This window comes from Bos javanicus, chromosome 15 (genome assembly GCF_032452875.1).
Source record: "Bos javanicus breed banteng chromosome 15, ARS-OSU_banteng_1.0, whole genome shotgun sequence".
In the NCBI taxonomy this organism is placed as follows: domain Eukaryota; kingdom Metazoa; phylum Chordata; class Mammalia; order Artiodactyla; family Bovidae; genus Bos; species Bos javanicus.
The window spans coordinates 43522339-43543318 of record NC_083882.1 but is presented as its reverse complement, the minus strand read 5'-3'; the positions used below and the strand labels follow the sequence as shown (position 1 = coordinate 43543318).

Genomic DNA, 20980 nt, shown 5'->3' with positions numbered 1-20980 from the left:
CAACCTGCAGCCATCTCCTAACAGACAATGCCCACCCTACCCCACAGGAATCTCTCCTGTCCTGTCAGACCCCAGTGCCCACACAGCCACAGATTTTTCCAGGACACACAACTGGCCTCTAGACACTGGTATGCAACTGACTCCCTCCCAAACTCCAGGCTTAAATGTTCACTTGTTTTCTTTTAGTTGTCTCCCAATCTTCAAATTTTATTCCTATACCTTTTCATCCTTAAAGGGAATCAAATTCAATAACTTTAAGAAATGCTATTTCATAACCTCTCAAAATGAGCTCCCTAACCTATCAAGCTTTTGAAACTAGTCTCTTGCTGTGGTTTAAACATACAATAAAGTCTTAAAAAAAAATCACAGTTTCACTTTAAATAAAAACAGAGTCTGCAGTTTTAATCAATTCACTTACACAAAATTTCCCCAAGGTCTGCTTCTCTGCTTTATCATCAACAGGCAAGTCACATACTAAAGGATACCATTAAAAGAAAACCAAGGAAATGCCAAAAAGAAAAATGCCCAATAGATTTGCTGATGATGAAAGAATCAAACGTATTATATATAGGAGAAGACTGAGAGATGGTAATCAGAGAAGGGGGACAGCCTTCTTCTCCCTCCTGCTCTAGTAACCTGGGTACAGAATGAACACAAACATAAAATCAAGAGAAGGGAACTGTAGGGTTAGCGGTTCTAGGAGCAAGGAAAAGTGAGAACCTAGCTACTTTGGGCTGGCCCTAGGCTCAGGAGAGAACAAAAAAGATAAGCGGATATATTAGAAGTTTCTTTTTAATTCTCCAATCCTTTCTCCCTGAAGACAAGAAAGAGACCAATAAAACATCCTATGCCCAGGAAGTATGCAGGTCATTTGAGTGCCACAGAGAGGAGGACCCCCAAAACTCTGAGGTACCCAATGAGGATTCCATTCTTCTCACTACCTCTGCAAGAAAGCTATTTGGGGAGGTGAGAGATGCAGGTTGAGAAGATAGGAAGAATAGATAACAGATAATAATAGAATTATTCTTCTACAGATAAAGAAGAAGAAGAAATGCTGCATCACAAAAATCACCCAAACAAGAAAAGTCCTCCCATCTTTATGGGAACTGACCCAAGGTAGAACTCAACAAGAGCTCACTGGCTGACCAGCAGCTGAAGGAGCCAGAATAGACCATAGGAGGTCCCATGAAAGGAACAACAGCCAAAAGGGAGGATCAGTGCTTCCTGTAGTGGTTGTGGCTTAGTCTCAAGAATCCAGGCCTTCAGAACTCAGTTCAGAGAGCACCCAGTCAACTGCTTGTCTGAATGTTCCTACTAAAACAAGCATGCTGTGTTGAGCGCTGCCAAAGAGTTATTATTCAACAACAGGAAAACAGAAAACATTTTGCAGCGTAAGTGCACAATAGTGTTCTACACAGAAAGGAATAAAGAAAAAGAAGAAATGCTGCAAAACCTTCACATGCAATTTGAGTTTAGGTGAATTCAGCAGCAATGATACACCACATACTCTCCTTTCCCGTGGGTTTCCAATCCCTCCCGCCACTCCCAGGAGCTGGTTCTACTCCAAGTGGAATGGCCTTACTTGGTGAGCTCATGGTCTGAGAGAAGCTGCTTCAGGTGTCTAGAAAGTAACTTTTTTTCCATGGACAGACGCACCCACGCTCTGGCTTTTCCCACATCAGTCTTGATTTCCCCAATGTTCTGGATGTGCCTGAAGGACAAATGGGGAAAGTGAAGTGGAGGGTGGGGTGGGGAATGAACTCACTACCAACACCTCCCCTGTAACGCCAAAGGAAGTCTGGTGAGGCAGTCCCACCCCGTCCTGAGAGACTCCATCTCTCTTGTTCTCAAAATCCTGAGCTTCCATGAAGCTTTGAAAGATAGGCTCACCATAATTTAGGGAGTTGGTGAAGAAGACAGTACAGCTTTCAAAAAGCAAGGCTAACCCCAGAGCTCTTAGGCCTTGAAACACTCTGGTGTAATTCTCCAAAAATGTATGGAAACACAACTGCTTGTACAGCTCTACAAATGCATCATGAAACACAGAACCAATGAGGAGGCTTCCTGGTTAAATGAGAGGTTGTAGAAGCCCAGGTCACTGAGACTCTGCTATTTAAAGTGGACTCCTAAGCAGCAACTGAAAACAGAATTTGAGTGGCTAATTACAAATGAGCCCAGACTGACCTCATATCCTGAATGAGGGAGATTCTCAGGGGAGACATGACGGAGCTGGCATCAGACTTCCTCCGCTCTGAATCAAGAAATATTCCTAGGGAAAAAAAAACGTTGCTTAAGTCCAAAGAGATCTGACTACCGAAATAGCTAAGTACTCTTCTTATCTCAAACCACAAATCTCTACAGAAAAAAAGCTGGTTACTTTGAAAACACTTTAATCAACCATTTCATGAACATTAAGTACCTATTAGGTACCAGATTCTATACTTTTATGCATCTTGTATCACTTAATTCTCTAACAACTTATAAAATAGCCATGGACAGTATCACAGAGGAGAAAACTGAAAACTGGGGTGAGCTGCTTTGCCCCCAGTCAGCAAGTAGCAAAGTTGGGACTGGAAGGAACACAGATCCTCTGGCTCCTAATCCAACATGTTCTCATCATAATCCTTGAAAGCAGTGCTTCTGCTCAGAGCTATACTCATGTCCTACTCCTGCCTCAAAATGGACTATAGAAAGACCAAGGGAATGTGTAAGGAATGCTTAGGACTTCTAGACACAATACCTGTATATCCCCATGTCTAGCCCAATGTTTAAAATTAGTATCCTCATTATTCAGCTGCTGAGACTTTGTGGCTACACTTTATCCCTTGGCAATAACTTCCATGGCCTTCCTAAGAAGATTCTGTTCTCATACCCAGCAAGTGGACTCAAAAACTCCTTATGAGGTTACTCAGGGAGCTTCTGAATCTGGTTTTTTGCCAACTATTGATATTTTCCCCACGTGCAGTGAGTGCTTGTTGAGATCAACTAGTTCAAGGGCAAAGACAACAAACACTGAGTTCATGACTACCTTTTCACCTCCACTTAAACTGATTTTTACCATTAGGACAAGAACATTTAAGAAAAGTAAACAAACTCCCTGGCAGAGAGACGAGAATGAGGGATGGTATGAAGAGGAGATGCTGCCAAGAAGAAAAGGAAGAAGGGAGACAGTCCTGGAAAAGACACTGCACGAGGTTATAAAGAACAGCAGACCAGGAGATGAGAGGCCTGACTCCTGATCTGGCCTCTTCTATCAATTCACTGTGTGATCTTAAGTAAATTCAATTCCTCTCTGGATCCCAGTTTCTGTCTCTTGTAAAATAAGGGGACTGGACTAGATGATTTCTGGGGTCCTTGCCAACTTTGATATTTTTTATTAAACAGAAACAGAAAGCAACTTCAAGGGATCATGCATACCAGGCCTGGACTTTGAGAAGTTCCAAGGCAGGACACTGACAAAAAGGCTCTCTTAAGTGATGGGAAATCATCTCAATGCTCATCTCAGAGAAACAAAACAAAAGAGTCTGAAAACACTTGCTCCAAACACAGGACATCAGTATCAATCCAAATTCATTTAAAATCCAAATTTATTCTAAGGGTGGCCTCTTGCTGATATAAATCTTCTATCTCACTGATCAAAAGTGTATGCTGCTGCTGCTGCTGCTAAGTCGCATTAGTTGTGTCCGACTCTTAGCGACCCCATGGACTGCAGCCCACCAGGTTCCTCCGTCCGTGGGATTTTCCAGGCACGAGTACTGGAGTGGGGTGCCATTGCTTTCTCTGTCAAAAGTGTATAGAAACACATAATAAAAGCAAACCCCACGACCCTGGCATGTTCTGTGGTCCAGAGAGCCCTGTGGCTTAAACACTACAGAGTGAAGGCTTCATTGACGTGGAACAGTCTGCTAAAGAGGATCACTTCAGTGGGGGACGGGAAAGTGAGTGGAGGGAGCTTGCCCAATGGTGCTAAGACCATCTTACCTGAGGTACTGAGGCTTCCTGATGTGAGTTTTCTCTGCCGGTTTTCCTGATAATGTAACAGGTGGGACCACAAGGCTGATTTCCCCTGGAACCAATGCAAGGGAGAAATATCTATCAGTTTAGATTTCTAAGGGTAAGTCATCTAGTGAGCAAAGTCAGAGATAATTTGAACATACAGATGTGGGCTTTTGCTAAAAAGTATCTGTCCTATTTTTTTTTTTAATCTGTCCTATTTTTTATCTCAATATATACCCAGATGCAATGTATATAAATATATATCCCCTACCTAAAATTAAGGAGAAATACAAAGAACGGAAGGGAACAGAAAAAGGAAATGGTCCCCCACTGGGAATAGGAAGGACATGGTCAAAAAAAGAGCCTGAGAATAGACCAGTGGATAAGAAAGAAAAAAGCAAATAATCTATCAATCTCTAAATGGTCTGTTGGTTGAAGGTCAGCTTGGGTAGTGCATGATGGCTTTTGCAGAGGAACAGATACCCAGCCTACAAGATTCTATAACAGCTCCCAAATTTCCTAAAGTAGTTAAAAGCATTCCTGCCCTCTGCAGCCTAGGGAGAGTACATCATCACAAGGATGAGGATTTACTGTGAAAGATATTTTGAAGAAGCCTGCAGAAGAGGCAGCTGGTACTTAACTGCACGTCTAAGATATACTACTGTCAACAAAGCAGAACCTCGGCACTTGAAAATGTAAAAGCTGCAGTTTAAACTGCGGGAGACATGTAGTAGTTTGTCATTTTCAGTTCAGTACAGACACTCAGTTGTGTCTGACTCTGCGACCCCATGAACTGCAGCACACCAGGCCTTCCTGTCCATCACCAACTCCCAGAGTTTACTCAAACTCATGTCCATCAAGATGGTGATGCCATCCAACCATCTCATCCTCTGTCGTCCCCTTCTCCTCCCGCCCTCAATCTTTCCCAGCATCAGGGTCTTTTCCAATGAGTCAGCTCTTTGCATCAGAAGGCCAAAGTACTGGTGCCTCAGCTTCAGCATCATTCCTTCCAATGAATATTCAAGATTGATTTCTTTTAGGATTGACCTATTTGATCTTCCTGCTGTCCAAGGGTGTCTCAAGAGTCTTCTCCAACATCACAGTTCAAAAGCATCAATTCTTCGGCACTCAGCTTTCTTTATAGTCCAACTCTCACATCCATACATGACTACTCGAAAAACCAAAGCTTTGACTAGACGGACCTTTGTTGGCAAAGTAGTGTCTCTGCTTTTTAATATTCTGTCTAGGTTGGTCATAACTTTTCTTCCAAGGAGTAAGCGTCTTTTAATTTCATGGCTGCAGTCACCATCTGCAGTGATTCTGGAGCCCAATAAAATAATGTCTGCCACTGTTTTCACTGTTTCCCTATCTACTTGCAATGAAGTGATGGGACCAGATGTTATGATCTTAGTTTTCTGAATGTTCAGCTTTAAGCCAACTTTTTCACTCTCCTCTTTCTCTTCCATCAAGAGGCTCTTTAGTTCTTCTTCACTTTCTGCCATAAAGGTGGTGTCATCTGCATATCTGAGGTTATTGATATTTCTCCCGGCAATCTTGATTCCAGCTTGTACTTCATTCAGCCCAGCATTTCTCAGGGCTGAATGATGTACTTCTGCATATAAGTTAAATAAACAGGGTGACAATATACAGCCTTGACATATTCCTTTTCCTATTTGGAACCAGTCTGTTGTTCCATGTCCAGTTCTAACTGTTGCTTCCTGACCTGCATACAGATTTTTCAAGAGGCAGGTCAGATGGTCTGGTATTCCCATCTCCTTCAAAATTTTCCACAGTTTGTGGTGATCCACACAGTCAAAAGCTTTGACATAGTCAAATAAAGCAGAAATAGATGTTTTTCTGGAACTCTCTTGCTTTTTTGATGATCCAGCGGATGCTGGCAATTTGCTCTCTGGTTCCTCTGCCTTTTCTAAAACCAGCTTGAACATCTGGAAGTTCATAGTTCACATATTGTTGAAGCCTGGCTTGGAGAATTTTGAGCATTTCGTAACTAGCCTGTGAGATGAGTGCAATTGTGCGGTAGTTTGAGCATTCTTTGACATTGCCTTTCTTTGGAATTGGAATGAAAACTGACCTTTTTCAGTCCTGTGGCTACTGCTGCGTTTTTCAAATTTGCTGGCATATTGAGTGCAGCACTTTCACAGCATCATCTTTCAGGATTTGAAATAGCTCAGCTGGAATTCCATCACCTCCACTAGCTTTGTTTGTAGTGATGCTTCTTAAGGCCCATCTGACTTCACATTACAGGATGTCTGGCTCTAGGTAAGTGATCACACCATCGTGATTATCTGGGTCATGAAGATCTTTTTTGTACAGTTCTTCTGTGTATTCTTGCCACCTCTTCTTAATATCTTCTACTTCTGTTAGTTCCTTACCATTTCTGTCCTGTATTGTGCCCATCTTTGCATGAAATGTTCCCCTGGTATCTCTAATTTTCTTGAAGAGCTCTCTAGTCTTTCCCATTCTATTGTTTTCCTCTATTTCTTTGCACTGATCACTGAGGAAGGCTTTTGTCTCTCTCCTTGCTATTCTTTGGAACTCTGCATTCAAATGGGTATATCTTTCCTTTTCTCCGTTGCTTTTCACTTCCCTTCTTCTCAAAGCTACTTGTAAGGCCTCCTCAGACAACCATTTTGTTTTTTTGCATTTCTTTTTCTTGGGGATGGTCTTGATTCCTGTTCTCGAATTAAGAACACAAACCTCTGGCCATAGTTCATCAAGCACTCTGTCTATCAGATCTAGTCCCTTAAATCTATTTCTCATTTCCACTGTAAATTTGTAAGGGATTTGATTTAAGTCATACCTGAATGGTCTAGTGGTTTTCCCTACTTTCTTCAATTTAAGTCTGAATTTGGCAATTAGGAGTTCATGATCTGAGCCACAGTCAGCTCCTGGTCTTGTTTTTGCTGACTGTATAGAGCTTCTCCACCTTTGGCTGCAAAGAATTAATCAATCTGATTTTGGTGCTGACCACCTGGTGATGTCCATGTGTAGAGTCTTCTCTAGTGTTGTTGGAAGAGGGTGTTTGCCATGAACAGTGTGTTCTTTTGGCAAAGCTCTATTAGCCTTTGCCCTGCTTCATTCTGTACTCCAAGGCCAAACTTGCCTGTTACTCCAGGTGTTTCTTGACTTCCTACTTTTCCATTTTGGGTTTTACCAAGACACAAATCTGAATAGTATTTTCAAGCCTGATGTTAAGGGAGCAATTTGCCTATAAAGTAAGTGAGCCTAGCTGGCCACCTAGCAACTGCTTTGTTTCCTTAGTCTAGTTATCCTTGTATACATAGAGACCCTTGTCTCTATGTTAACTTGTTATAGGATTAAAAATTTTACTTCAGATTCATGATAAATATTCTCACATAGCAGATATAAATGTAGTATAATTTTAATAGTAGGATTTATTATGGTCATTTTACAAGTGATTTAGTTCTATATTTTACAAGAGTAATAATGACAGAAACTACCATGTCTTGACATTTTCTATGAACTAAGCACTATGTTAAAAGTTTAAAATACAATATTTTACTTAATGCTTCTAACAATTCTACAATGTAGGTACCTCTACCTTCATTTTCTTTAGAAAAGAACAAACTGAGAATCAACTAAGTAACTTGTAAAAGATCATATAACTAGTAAGTAGGGTATTGGGATGCAAGTTTAAGTACAGCTAATATTAGAACCATTACTGTTAATAATGATGCTATATGGGGAGCTTCTGGAAGACAGCATTTAACTTCTGAAGCCGTATTTTCTGAAGAAAATTTTATATTTGGGAATGAATGTGGGGAATTAAGTCTCAAGATTTTTCCCATGAGAATATGGAAGCTCTATTTTATTTTTATCCACCAATTAACCTGATTTGGGGAGGGGGGTGAATCAAGCATGTGAATGGGAAAAATCCCCCATCTACAGATCACTAAGCTGTTGACATGAACTTTCTGTAGGTTTGGATTTCCTACAAGATTTAACCAACTTAAAACCCAACAACCTTAATGGCAGTTTTTAAAAAAACACACAATTAGAAAAGACCATTTTTTAAATTCACTGAAATACCAAATGTTTGAGAAAACAGATGTTCAACAAAATCAATGAGACTTATAATTCTTATACTGTTACGAACTGGTTTATTAATACTATAAAGAAAAAGACAATATGAGAGCTCAAAATATTCACGGTCTTTGATTTAGTTAATTCAACTTCTAGAAACCCATATATCCATCCATTTACCAAAACCATTATTAACTCTTGAAAAAGCAGAGACTGCCTTATTCATCACTGTATCCCCTAAATATAGGCAGACTAAGAAGGCAGGCTCCTTTAACACAACGGTCTGGATGTGACACAGAAATACAGCTGGTCACCAGAGTCCTCACATGTAATGATGCCAAAGAGCCAAAGGCAAGAGCAACACCAGCCACGGTGCCAGAAGGACACCCAGGTGCTCAGTGACTGCAAAGGGGCTGACTGGGTCTTCAAGATTCAATATTGCCCAACTACACATTTGGGAATGTGGCCAAACAATATACAGCACCAGATTCTCCAAGAATGTCACATGTATGAAAGATGAGAAACAACCCCTTTTCACTGATCAGTCCTGAAATGGCAACAGTTACTAAACCAGTATGAGAAAACCAAACCTCAGAAAAATATACTAAAGGCAGTCCATATCCTTGGAAGATGTCACCAGAAGCCAAAGAGAGTGGTGAGGTTAACACAGGTTCTTATGAGGACCTGCTGTTGGCAGCCTTTCAGGCAGGCAGCTGGTAACAAACTGAGACTAGCAGCAAAAACTGTGGTTTGGGTTCTCTTTGACTTTCTAAGCAAGTAAGTAGTTGTTCAACAAGGTGCCCCCAGAGGGGACTGAGATGATCACTCTTTGAGAGTGAATTTGGTCACAGTTGGGTACATGATTGAGGGGACCAGGGAGCCAGGTATAATCCCTGGACTGAAACATAACTGAGGAATTTCTCAGCAGGAGAGAAAAGTGGTCTAAACGAAGGTTAACAAAATGGAGGCCTAAGGAGAACACGCTGTAGGGATTTCAATCCCCAGCTGAACATGTGTCCCTGCCAGAAAACAGAGATCTTCAATTCCTTCTGTGACACTGTCAGTGCTTCACATGTAGAGCTCCAAAATCAGAACTCAGGATAAAATGGAAGCTCAACTGAAAAGTTCCCACTATTCTGTACTGGTTGCTCACCAGTAAGTAGCCTCTGTCTATCCAGACTGAGAGGGGGATCAAACGGGCTCCAAACAAAATTCCCCAGGCTGTGGGAACTCCTAAAGGATATGGTTGCAAAGCCTCAGAGGACAAGTTTAAGACACCTGTGATGATATGGTATTACTATTTTTTAACACCTAACTCCCTAAAGATTTTTATGGAGAATAATAAGTTTGGGGGGACCATATATTTTACTAAAAAACTGAAAGAGCTCAACTATATTGCCAGGCTTGCTAAACTTAAAAGAAAATGATAAAATGATCATATATAGTCTACTCATTTATTACAGAGAAAAGGAAAGAAATATAAATCCATCACATAGAACCTGGCATAATAAGAGTTATTGTATGGTGCATACCTACCACAGGCCACGTACTTTTTTTTTTTTAACCATATCTAATTATCATAACAACCCTGAAAGCTAGGTTTTATTAACTCTGTAGTATAGATAAGGAAGATGAGACTCAGAAATTCTAAGTCACTTAAAGTTATCAAGAAGAGCTAGGATTAAAAACCAGGTCTTTCTGATTTCAATGCCTATAGTGTTGCTGCTCTACTACAAAACTCTCAACATTTTAGGAATGTGATATACAATTACTAACATTTTTAAAAGCTTATAATAATAGTGCTGTTCTTAATACTGATAAATCAGAAATAAATTAGATAACCAATAATAAAGGCTTAATTTAAGTACTGTACATCTATACAGTGAAAAGAGTAATTAAAACTGAACTTTTAGAAGAATAACCACAAACATTTTTAGAGAACCTCCCAGTTATAACAAGCTCTGAACTTAGCGCTTCACACAAATTATCTTTTCAAATCTTCATAAGAGTCCTATGGAGGTGTGTTCTTTTACAATTCCATCATGGACACGAGGAAAAAGAATCTTACAGAAGCTAGGTACCGTGCTCAGTTTCACAGACTGAAAGCAGGAGTTAAACCCAGGACTATCTGACTTATAGTCTCAGCTCTTAAATACTTACCATACTATCACCTAAATTAGTTAAGAACATGGAGAAGACATTCTGAGGCAAGAAAAAACAAGTTCCAAAATATTATGTACAGGATGATCCTATTTGAATTGAAAAAAAAAAAAAAAAGAACTTTATTGAGACATAATTCATATTACCATAAAATTCACACTTATTAGGTGTACAATTTTCTATACCAAAAAAAAAAAATCAATTTCAAGTCTCACTCCACAAGCACCATGTGCTATTCTTTAAAGCCAGCCAGCTGGAAAAGTGGGGAAACTAGTATGCAAAAAGAGGAAGATAGTCTGCTCAAAAGGGAGAGGCCAGACATTCATTACCTGTTTCACCTGTAGCCCATGACTCCAAATCCTTTCCAGTAGGTCACAAAGACTGGCAATCAAGGTGTTCTCTTCCACCCCCGTGATGTTCACTTCCCCATGGCCTAGTTCCACAGCCTCTCGCCCCATCTTCTCCACCAGCATCCTCTTGGTCTATAAGAAATCAGTCGGTAAGATTAGACACCCACATTAGCCAGATGACATTCAACTAGACAGGCTTGTGGCCACCTGCCAGGTACATCTGTTGGACTGAGAGGAAGACCCACAGGTAAAGAGTGTATTTATTTTTCACCATATCGGTCAGGTTATACAGTAAAGTGCTTTCTTTAAAGAAGATAAAAACACAGAAATCACTGACCGTGGACATGTCATTTCATCACTCGGGATTCAGTGTTTTTACTTATGAGATGAAAAGAGTTGAATAAAACCCTTTGGTCATGCTCATCTCAGACATTCTCTGATTCTCATTGCCTAACTGACCTTTTAAACAAATCTTTAAAAACATTTAATCCCAGAAATATATCTGAAGTACCTGCCAAGGGGATAAAAAGTTGAGAAGTAATTTACTTTTAGGTAAAAAAATTTTCATGTGCTCACTGTAAAACAAAAACTGTATAATGATAATTGCAGGTTTCATCACTATGTGCCAGGCACTGTACTAAGTATAACATTATCTCAGTTAAGCCAAATAGCTCTGTAAGAAGTTATTATTTTTCACAATTTATTGATAATGAAATTGAGGTCAGAGAACTTAAGTAACTTGCCCAAATTCACACAGCAAAGTAGTAGCAGATCTGGTCTTTGAATCTAAAGCTGCTTGAATATTGAATTCAAGTTCTTAAGGAAGATTTGTGTTATAAATGTGTGACATATAAAAATCTGAGCAAGGAAAAAAATCACCCCATACTCTACCTTGAAGAAGCAACAACTCTTAACATTCTGGCATATTTCTTTTCCGGTACTACTATTTTTAACATTTTTATTGTGAAATATATCTCATATACATACACATGTATGTGTTTATGTGAGTGTATACTATTAGACTAACATGACCTAAGGTTAAGAAAAACAATAATGCCCATCTATACCTTTGAAGAACCCTATATGCCTTCTCCAATCACCTTCCCACTCTAGAAGTGATCACTGTCCTGACTTACACAATAAAACTACAGAAAAGCAAGGAAATGATTAACAATATAGTTTATTTTCTTTTCTTTTTCACTTTATGTCTGTGAAATTCATATACACTGAACAGATCTGTTGTGCAATTTAAAATATGTTAAGGTTATAAATATGCCGCATTTGCACACATACAAAAAAATTGCAAAAGAATATAAGGAAATTTTGGGAAGTGACAGACATCCTGATTGTACTAGTGGTATCACCAGTGTATGCACATGGATATACGTATACCTTTGGCCAATTTGTGTTGCTATATGGCAGAAACCAATATTGTAAAGCAATTATTCTCCATTTAAAAAAAAATTAAAAAAAAATTTTTAATCATCTATAGATCCCTCCAAAAAAAAAAAATGATCAAGACGTATACATAAATGTGTGCCATTTTTTATATATCAATTACACCTCAATAAAATACCTTTAAAAAAATTAAGATTCTTATAGAATGGCAAAAAAACATGCCAACAGCAAACAAACTGAGTAACACACTTTGACACACAGCAGGCACTCAGTGAAATCTTTTGTTTCTAGATACATGAAATCAGTGTTATCAGTACACTAGAGGGGCAAAAATATTTGCATATGTGTAAAATGAATCTGTTGACAATTTAACTATATTAAAACTAATGATTTTAAGTAAGTAACACAAGATGTCTAAAATTAAAAACTACCACTGCCTCTCAGCTTTAAAGAATACATACTAAATTTTTATCAAGCAAACTATGCTTGCTCTCAATCAATGTTACATGTTATGTAAAACAAATACATCTAATTCCAAGTTAACAGGATCTTAACATTAGAACTATCTCATTATATTAACAATATTTTAAAAATCAAGAGAAGAATGGTCAGAGCTAAGCCTTGGTCTCACCTTGGCTGCCAAGGAAAATACACATTCAGAAGAGCCCACAGCTCACCTTGTTGCGGCATTCCTTCAGCAGACCTTCCACAAACTTCCAGTTGGTCTGGGCAATCACTGACGGGGAGAGGTTGGACAGTTTGGGCTGGCGGATGGTGCTGCCCATATTCCTGGCTTCCTGGATGTACTTCTAAAGCAAAAGGAAAAATCAAAGACTTTGTGCCCATGCATACAAATCACAGGCAACCAGTACAGATGGGTGCCTGAAGAGGGCACTATCACCCTGCACTATCTTACTGAATCATTCTTAGGCTCAGGACAAAGTTTAAAAAGCAACTGTATCTTAGGGAAAACTAAGAGAACAGGGTGAATTAATTCTTCTTCTGAGGTAAAGCACTCCATGAGTGCTGGAATTATCTTGGCTTTAATGATACAAAAGGTAAAAAACACACAGCTGTAACACGTATGTGCAAACTCCTATGCGTGGACAAACCAACTATAATCTCAGAGTACTATTGAGAAAAATCATTTTCCCCACCAAGTTGGGAGGAATTTAATCCCTCTGCTCATATCAAAGATATCCATCTTTGCTAAACTGTTGTAAAGTTGTCTCAGACTTTTTGTGACCCCATGGACTGCAGCACGCCAACCTCCCCTGTTCTTCACTATCTCCTGGAGTTTGCTCAGATTCATATTCATTGAGTCAGTGATGCTAATCATCTCATTGTCTGCCACTCCCTTTACCTTTTACCTTTAATCTTTCCCAGTATCAGGGTCTTTTCCAATGAGTCCACTCTTTGCATCAACTGATCAAAGCAGTGGAGTTTCAGCATGAGTCCTTCCAATGAATATTCAGGGCTGACTTCCTTTAGGATTAACTGGTCTGATCTCCTAGCTGTCCAAGGGACTCTCAAGAGTCTTCTCCAGCACCCCCATTTAAAAGCATCAATTCTTTAACACTCAGCCTTCCTTATGGTCCAACACTCACATTCGTACACTACTACTGGAAAAACCATAGCTTTGACTAGACAGACCTTTGTTGGCAAAGTGATGTCTCTGCTTTCTAATATGCTATCTAGGTTAGTCGTAGCTTTTCTTCCAAGGAGTAAGCATCTTTTAATTTCATGGCTGCAATCACCATCTGCAGTGATTTGGGAGCCCAAGAAAATAAAATCTGTCACTGCTTCCACTTTTTCCCCATGTATTTGCCATAAACTGATAGGACCAGATGCCATGATCTTAGTTTTTTAAATGTTGAGTTTTAAGCCAGCTTTTTCAGTCTCCTCTTTCACTTTCATCAAGAAGCTCTTTAGTTCCTCTTCACTTTCTGCCATTAGAGTAGTATCATCCGCATATCTGAGGTTGCTGTTATTTCTCCTGGCAATCTTGATTCCAGCTTGTGATTCACCCAGTTCGGCATCTCACATGAAGTACTCTTGCATGTGTGCACACTCAAAACAAATGCATTTTCTGCTTTTCTATAATTTGCTGGTGATTCCCCACATGCTGTCTGTTTTAACACAGAACCCACATCAATGCAATAAACTGTACACTGACACCTTCTCAGTATCCCAGTTTCACAACCAACATTTGTACCCAACTTCTTTCTTGCCCATGTTTATTCCAGAAGTACAATTCTGTCCATTCTACTTTCTGCCCCCTCATTCTGCCCCTACTATCAACCCTCAAGATTAGGCTTCAATTATTATCACCTGTACTACTGCTATCTGCTTTCTAACTTGCTAGCTACCTCCAGTACCTCTTGCTTCCAAAATATTCTGCCCACAGTCTCCTTTACACAATCCACCACCACACTTTAGGTCCTGCCATCTCCTCTACTTGCAATGCGCATCTCTGTTCCTAATAATCCTATAATCCAAGACTAAAACAGATGTTAGTTCCTCTAAGCAGTCTTGTTTGAGATTATCCCAGACACAATGGAACTCTGTTTTCTCTAATCAGTAATCAAACACTGGTATGCCTCCCATACAGCTCTTTCAAAAGATTCTTCTACTAAAGACAGTTGCATACCTGCCTTTGCTCCCTTAGTAAACTGGCATTCCCTGAGGACAAGGCTATCTCCTTGTCATTTTTATATTTCAAAGTGTTTACTACAGTGATTTTGACCAAGAAAGCATGCTCAATAAACCCTGCTGAAAGAAATATTATGGAGGTTAGATGGAAGACCTAGAGGAGAACTTTAAAAATAACACCCACACCCTACACCCATTATGCCATCCTCACAAAAACATTAAGTGCAACTGTACCCTATAAACCAGCAGTTAAAAATTCATGACCATACTTTGCAATTTTAATTTATTCATTTAAAAAACAGCAAAAGCAAAATATTTTCCCATCCACTGAGGTGCTAGACACATATGAAAATAATATGCTTTACTTGACTTTGTATAAAATGCAAACTGCAGGGTCTTTTCTTAAAGAGAAGTTGCTGAAATATGTTTCTGAAGCTTAAGCTCCATTTTCACAACTTCATTGCAACTCAGTAAGGCAGGGTCTGCAACTTGAGGTTTATAACTTGAGGTTACAGCAGTGCTGAGAAACTCTGCTTACAAGCAATGAGGACTCAGGTCAATTGAAGAATCCTCAATCCCCAGGCACCTGATAATAATATTCCCTTGGCTCCTCCAAGAAAAAAGTCAAGATTACCTCTTTTAAATTAAGATGAAGAAAAAAATAGGTAAAAAAGGCTTCTCCTCCCCAGGTTCAGAGATTCACAGCATTAACCCAAGTTCAGCTTTTCCTCCATCTCATTCTAACAAATTAACTTCTTTTCCATCATACCAAACACACACAAAAGCCTCAAGAATTTTCAAAGGAATTTTTCCAAGTTGTAGAATCTTACTCCCTGATGTTCCTGTCACCCCTACCACTCTCACTACACCTGGGAGAGAGTGAGTATCATGCATGAGTGACTACTGAAACAATAGTGAAAGGCTTTCTTCCAAGTACTGGGAGCATCACTAAACACAAGTGCAAGTCTGGCTCAGGAGAGGATGCATGTGGTTAGTGGCTGCTGCCACTTGTGAACCACTGTACATCCTTGTCACAAGCCAGGCCCATATCACGTATCAGGAACTAACTCATTATTAACCCTTCCCTGTGGGAAGGATGTTTGAATCAGATCAGAGACCAAGGATATACGAAAGAGAAGGAGGGTACAGCATGGTAACAGGGTCATTTCTTATGATTCTCAAGGTGTCTTACCTCTCTCTGGTCGTTGTCTAAGCGCAGGTGTTCTGTGTGCTGCTTCTGCCGGTCTTTACGCCTCCACTGGGCAGGAGCATTTCTTTTTGTCCACCTGACAGAATCAAAGCAGACAATTAAGAATATTCTGCTAAGAAAGTAAGGTCAACTTATAGGAGAAAACTTAAACATCTAGGGACCAATGGTAAGCTACCAAGAAGTCATCAGAGGTAGCTCAGAAACCTTGATATAAGGGCAGGTTAAAGATCAGTGACTGGGCAATAAAGAGATATTTTTCCAGGGAACCAAGACGTTCTCTCTCTTGAAACATCTACAGAAACTTCACTTGCAGATCCAAAACTATTTTCACTCATCTCTGCCTGGCCTTCGATAAACTCATCTCCAAAAGTTAACAAAGGAAAAACAATTCTGCCAAGTTACTGAGTTTCAGGTCAGACTCCAATTATTTCAACCACTACTTACTCTACTCCACCACTTACAGTGCTAGCTAGGTGCTGTCCAGTTATGAGATTTGCAGATGATTTCAACCCATCTGCAGTCTGGCCTTTTACAGGTCCTGATACATGGAGCTATCCCAATTTGCACAGTGGAGACGGGAGCTGATGATGCTCTGTCACCTGTTTCCTTGTTTAAACAAGTGAACAACCTGGACAGTTTGTATCTTCTCCACATTTGCTTTATAAAAGTCAAGGTCTTCTGGAAATGACAGTCTAGGTCCAGATACTATATTATCACTGTGACCTGGGAGCTGCACCAGGGAATCTCTGGGGTTGACTCACTTGTTGCTGGCTGGCCCAGTGGAAAGCACGTCAGACTGTAGCTTAGGGAAGAAGCCTGGTTCATACTTCCCTTGTCCAATCTTCATGTCAAGTAAATGGGGATGAACCGCAGTATGATCAATTTTTGCCAATCGCAGCTCAATTGCTTTCTCTGGATAAGAATGAAAAAGAAAGTGCAGTACTTTAAAAAATATATCAAATTCTGGGCCATATAACAAGTCTCAATAAATCTGAAATAACTTGAACCAGACAGTTAAGTCCTGTGACCAACAATAATCATTAATACCTTAACACTAAATAACACATTTCTAAATAAACCAGCGGTCGAAAAGGAAATCAAAAAAGGAAATAAAGTATTTTGAGCTGAATAAAAAGGAAAACACAAGATACCAAAATTTGTGAAACTTCATTCTTTAAAAAAGAATTTCCAAGATCTCCTCTAAATGTCACATTTTAAAGAATCTCTAAAAAGTCACCATTAGCTATGTTTTTACCATTTTCCAATCACACTGATTCAAGAAACTGAGCTGTCCATGCAGAATGAGATGAGGTAGCTGAGCTACTCTAGGCTAGAAATCTGAACCCAGCGGGAAGAACCCTGAACAAGCATTATTGGATTACATATCTCAGGAATATACCAATGGCATTACTCCTGGGAACAGACTGTGTAGTTGCGTGGAGGGTCTTTGATACTCATTTTTCTGAAAGGAGTCACAGAAATGAGGGTTAGTTAGCTCTCCTTCCATATCCCAAAACCCACATTCTAACAAGACCACAAGAATTCATGTCCTGGCCACAAATGAGACCAGCGTAATTCATATCAGTATTTGGTATTCAACAAATGGATTACAGATGGGCTGAGGACTGACTGCCTCAACCTCTGGGCAGGAGAACAAGGCCTCAAGTCACCACAGCCTCTCATTTTAGTCTCCAGTATAAGCAGACTCCTCCCTTTAGCCCCACAATGTTAAGGTTAAGTCGCTTCAGTTGTGTCCGACGCTTTGTGACTCTATGAACTAGATAGCTTGCCAGGCTCCTCTGTCCATGGGATTCTCCAGGCAAGAATACTGGAGTGGGTTGCCATTTCCTCCTCCAGGGGATCTTCACGACACAGGGATCAAACTTGCATCTTTTATGCCTCCTGTATTAGCAGACAGGCTCTTTACCACTAGCGCCACCTGGGAAGCCCTCTGACCCCACAGAGCTATCTACAAAAGCAGGCTCCTGCTCTGGACACTCTTGGCTGCAGAAAACACACACCCAGGCAGGCCAGCTCTGCACACAGTGCCAAGGTCACAGGTGTGCGGGCAATGCAATCCCTGCTCTGTGGGGGACCAGCCTGACCAGCTCTAATGGGCAGACCTGGAGAACACTTCAGGATGTGGGTCTCCTGGGGAGAGGACATGCATCCTGACCAAGCAGGCCCAAATTCAAGGCTTCCTGGCCTTAAGTGGTAGACCTGGACTCTCAAAGCCATATATAAATATTGTCATTTTCAAGTGTAACACAACATGAAAACATTGGGAAGTCCTGCTTTAAAGTGATGGTTTAGGAGATCACTTTGCTCCCCAGGACCAAAACCTTAGGCAGGGTTCTGGAATCTGAAACTGGATGTGTGCTCTAGGAGGCAAAGATGACTATGTCAGAGTACTCCACCTGCATGGGCAACATGTCCTCAAGTCTTGACCAAGAGGACTATCATCTTAATGAAAGGCCTAGAGCATGAGCTGAAAGATAAAGTCAGAAGGCTACCAAGCATAAGGTTGAGGAAGCCAGGACATTGTCCAAACTGTCACCACTTGTATCTTCAAAACCTAAAAAAGTGCATGGCACATTCATTCATTCATTTAGTAAATACTTGGTGAGCACTTACCGTACACTGGGCATGAAATATTTACGTTTAGTAAATGAACAAACAAAACATACCAATAAGCCACAAGGACACTGAATATCACTCACGAAGTGAGCGCACTACTTAATTTGACACCTCAGGATGAGACTATTCTCTAGCTAAACCGATCCAGACAGAATCTCTGTGAACAAAAAGGTGTACTCCACCATGCAAGTAGCAAACAACTTTTAACATCTATATGTTCAAGGTATAATGTTAGAGGAGTGGGAGTAAGACAATGAGTAAATACAGTCTCAGATCTTAAATTGCTCCCCAACAATGATACCTCAGAACAGAGATTATAAAGGGGAGGCAAGAACAAGGTACAAAAGAGCTTAGCAAAGAAATCAACTCAGCCTGAGAGCATCAGAGAAGGCTTCAGAGGAAGAGAAACATCAGCTGGATTTCTGTTAGCAGCTTACTTACCCATAACTCACTCACCCCTTCTTTCTTGCTAATAGAATCTCAATACAGTTTGGGTTAACATTATACCAGGTCAATACTCACTTTCATAGCTTCCCTTGCACTTAACAGTAGTCACATAATATGCTTTTATGAGACAATAGAAGCTATTGGGAATTTCTGGGAAAGCTTTTGCTTTCTGATATAAGAGGGACGATACAGCTGGCATCAACTTTCCCCTTGGCCCTGAATTTGAACATAGAAGGCCTCTTGTAACAATGAGGCAATAAGCATGAATATAATAAAAGTCAACATGTTAAAAATATCAGAATGAAAAGATAGAATTTCATTTCCTGATTACACTGCTGAGCAGCCGAACCACCACCAATTTTGCCCCTCTTGATAATTTGAGAACAATAAGCCCCATTTATTTAATGCGCTGCTAATTAGATTCTCTAGTACTTATAGCAGGACCCATTCTTAACTGACACAGTGTTAAATGATGAGAAAAAGTTTGCCAGGCAAAAAAGATAGAGGAAAGCATTGCAGGCAATGGAAACAACTTCTGCAAAAGCAGGAAACAAGAGAAAGAAGCTGGCATGTTTAGGAATAAGGACATGTTAGTGATATAATCCAAGAGGCTAGAAAGCTAGCCACAAGGAGGCCTCACTTGCTTCATCCACTGTGGTACACTTCTGGTACATGGATGTGCGCAGAGTAGGTGTCCGAACATTCAACAGCCTGATCTTGTCTACTCGGGAGTCAAACACCCGGAGCACAGGATCTTTATCATCATCGTCATGACACATGATTTTGTTGTCAATGAAAGAAGCAAACATCTGAGTCTCCAAGAATCTTGAGAGGAAAGGCAGGTAGGGTTCAGGCTGATCTGACAGAAAAGATGCCTGGTGGGACCAAAAGGAAAGAGAGAGTCATCGAGAGGGAAGAGGTCATGTCAGCCTCAATCAACCAAGCCTATATATAGGTTAATTGTTCTCTGAAGCTTCCTAGGTCTTTATAAAAAGCAAAGCGCAAAACCTCATCATTTTAAAAAATTTATGTATTTCAAATATCCTGAAACTTTGACACACCGGCCTAAACTTACTCAGGTAACCTACTGTGGCAATCAACGTTCCCAGAATCCTGGTGTTCAACCTGCATGTGCATCTGTGCCTGAGAGAGCTCCGACTGAAGGTAAATCACCTGATAGCACTAACCCGCACCCTGCTCTAAAGCAACCAAACACTTTACCAACATCAGAAGGACCGAGAACTTGTTTCCAGCACATTTTATGGAAGAAAAACTCATCTTCAGTCACATCTTTAAATGTTCTCATTTCTTACCACCTCCCCAGCAGGACTATATTAATACTTACTTTATCAAAATTTTGCATCTGCTCTCTGTTGGTAAACCAGGACTCCTTATCCTGGCTGGGCTGAATGACAAACACCTCATAATCTGCAAACATCTGAGTGAAACGATTTGCAAAAACTTCCCGGATCTGAATGTTTAGCTGGTAAATCCTGAGTTCTTCTTCATCACACTGAACTTTGAGATCCTTATTGCTACTGGGGTCTTCACGCACTTCCAACTACAAAAACAAAACAAAATAAAACAGTTGAGAACACCCAAGTTTTTCTTTTTATCCCAAAGAAAGGCAACTCATCCTTTTTTCCCCACAAGAGTCATTCAAAAGAGAAAAAATGGGGGGAAAAAAAAGAAAGGAATTCTGACATGAAGAAGAGATAAATGAGGGTGTTCCACTTGCAGGAATCCAGCAACTCAATGAAAGTGGAGAGAAACTCATTACAGGCGGAGAAACAGCAATAGAAGAAAAGGCACTAGTTATCCCAAGGGTCAGGAAAGAAGGAATTTGGGAAGGCAACAAGAAAATGATAATGCAAAGCACCAAGGTCAGACTCTCATTCTCCCTTCATCTCTTTTTCTCCCCCATATTAACGTTCCCTTTCTCCCTAAAAATTTTTCCTTACTGGTCTCTTTTAACCTCTTAAATCTCTCTAAATATTTCTCTGCTCTTCTTTAACTGGCCATTATTTTTCTTTTTTAATATCTGCACTACTAACAAACCAGGAAA

At 40.1% G+C, this 20980-nt stretch overlaps 1 protein-coding gene across 4 annotated transcripts in view; it reads right to left on the bottom strand.

Annotated features, from left to right (window-relative positions):
• DENND5A (DENN domain containing 5A) overlaps positions 1 to 20980 on the bottom strand; it is a 95101-nt gene that overhangs the window by 10643 nt on the left and 63478 nt on the right. For all 4 annotated transcript variants that reach the window (XM_061440841.1, XM_061440837.1, XM_061440838.1 and 1 more), the window contains 9 exons: positions 20261 to 20476; positions 19556 to 19790; positions 16593 to 16743; positions 15814 to 15907; positions 12647 to 12778; positions 10551 to 10703; positions 3982 to 4066; positions 2185 to 2269; positions 1583 to 1711 (listed from right to left, as the gene is read on the bottom strand). In XM_061440841.1, the coding sequence (XP_061296825.1) occupies positions 1583 to 1711; positions 2185 to 2269; positions 3982 to 4066; positions 10551 to 10703; positions 12647 to 12778; positions 15814 to 15907; positions 16593 to 16743; positions 19556 to 19790; positions 20261 to 20476 (1280 nt within the window). The remainder of the gene's footprint in view (positions 1 to 1582; positions 1712 to 2184; positions 2270 to 3981; positions 4067 to 10550; positions 10704 to 12646; positions 12779 to 15813; positions 15908 to 16592; positions 16744 to 19555; positions 19791 to 20260; positions 20477 to 20980) is intronic.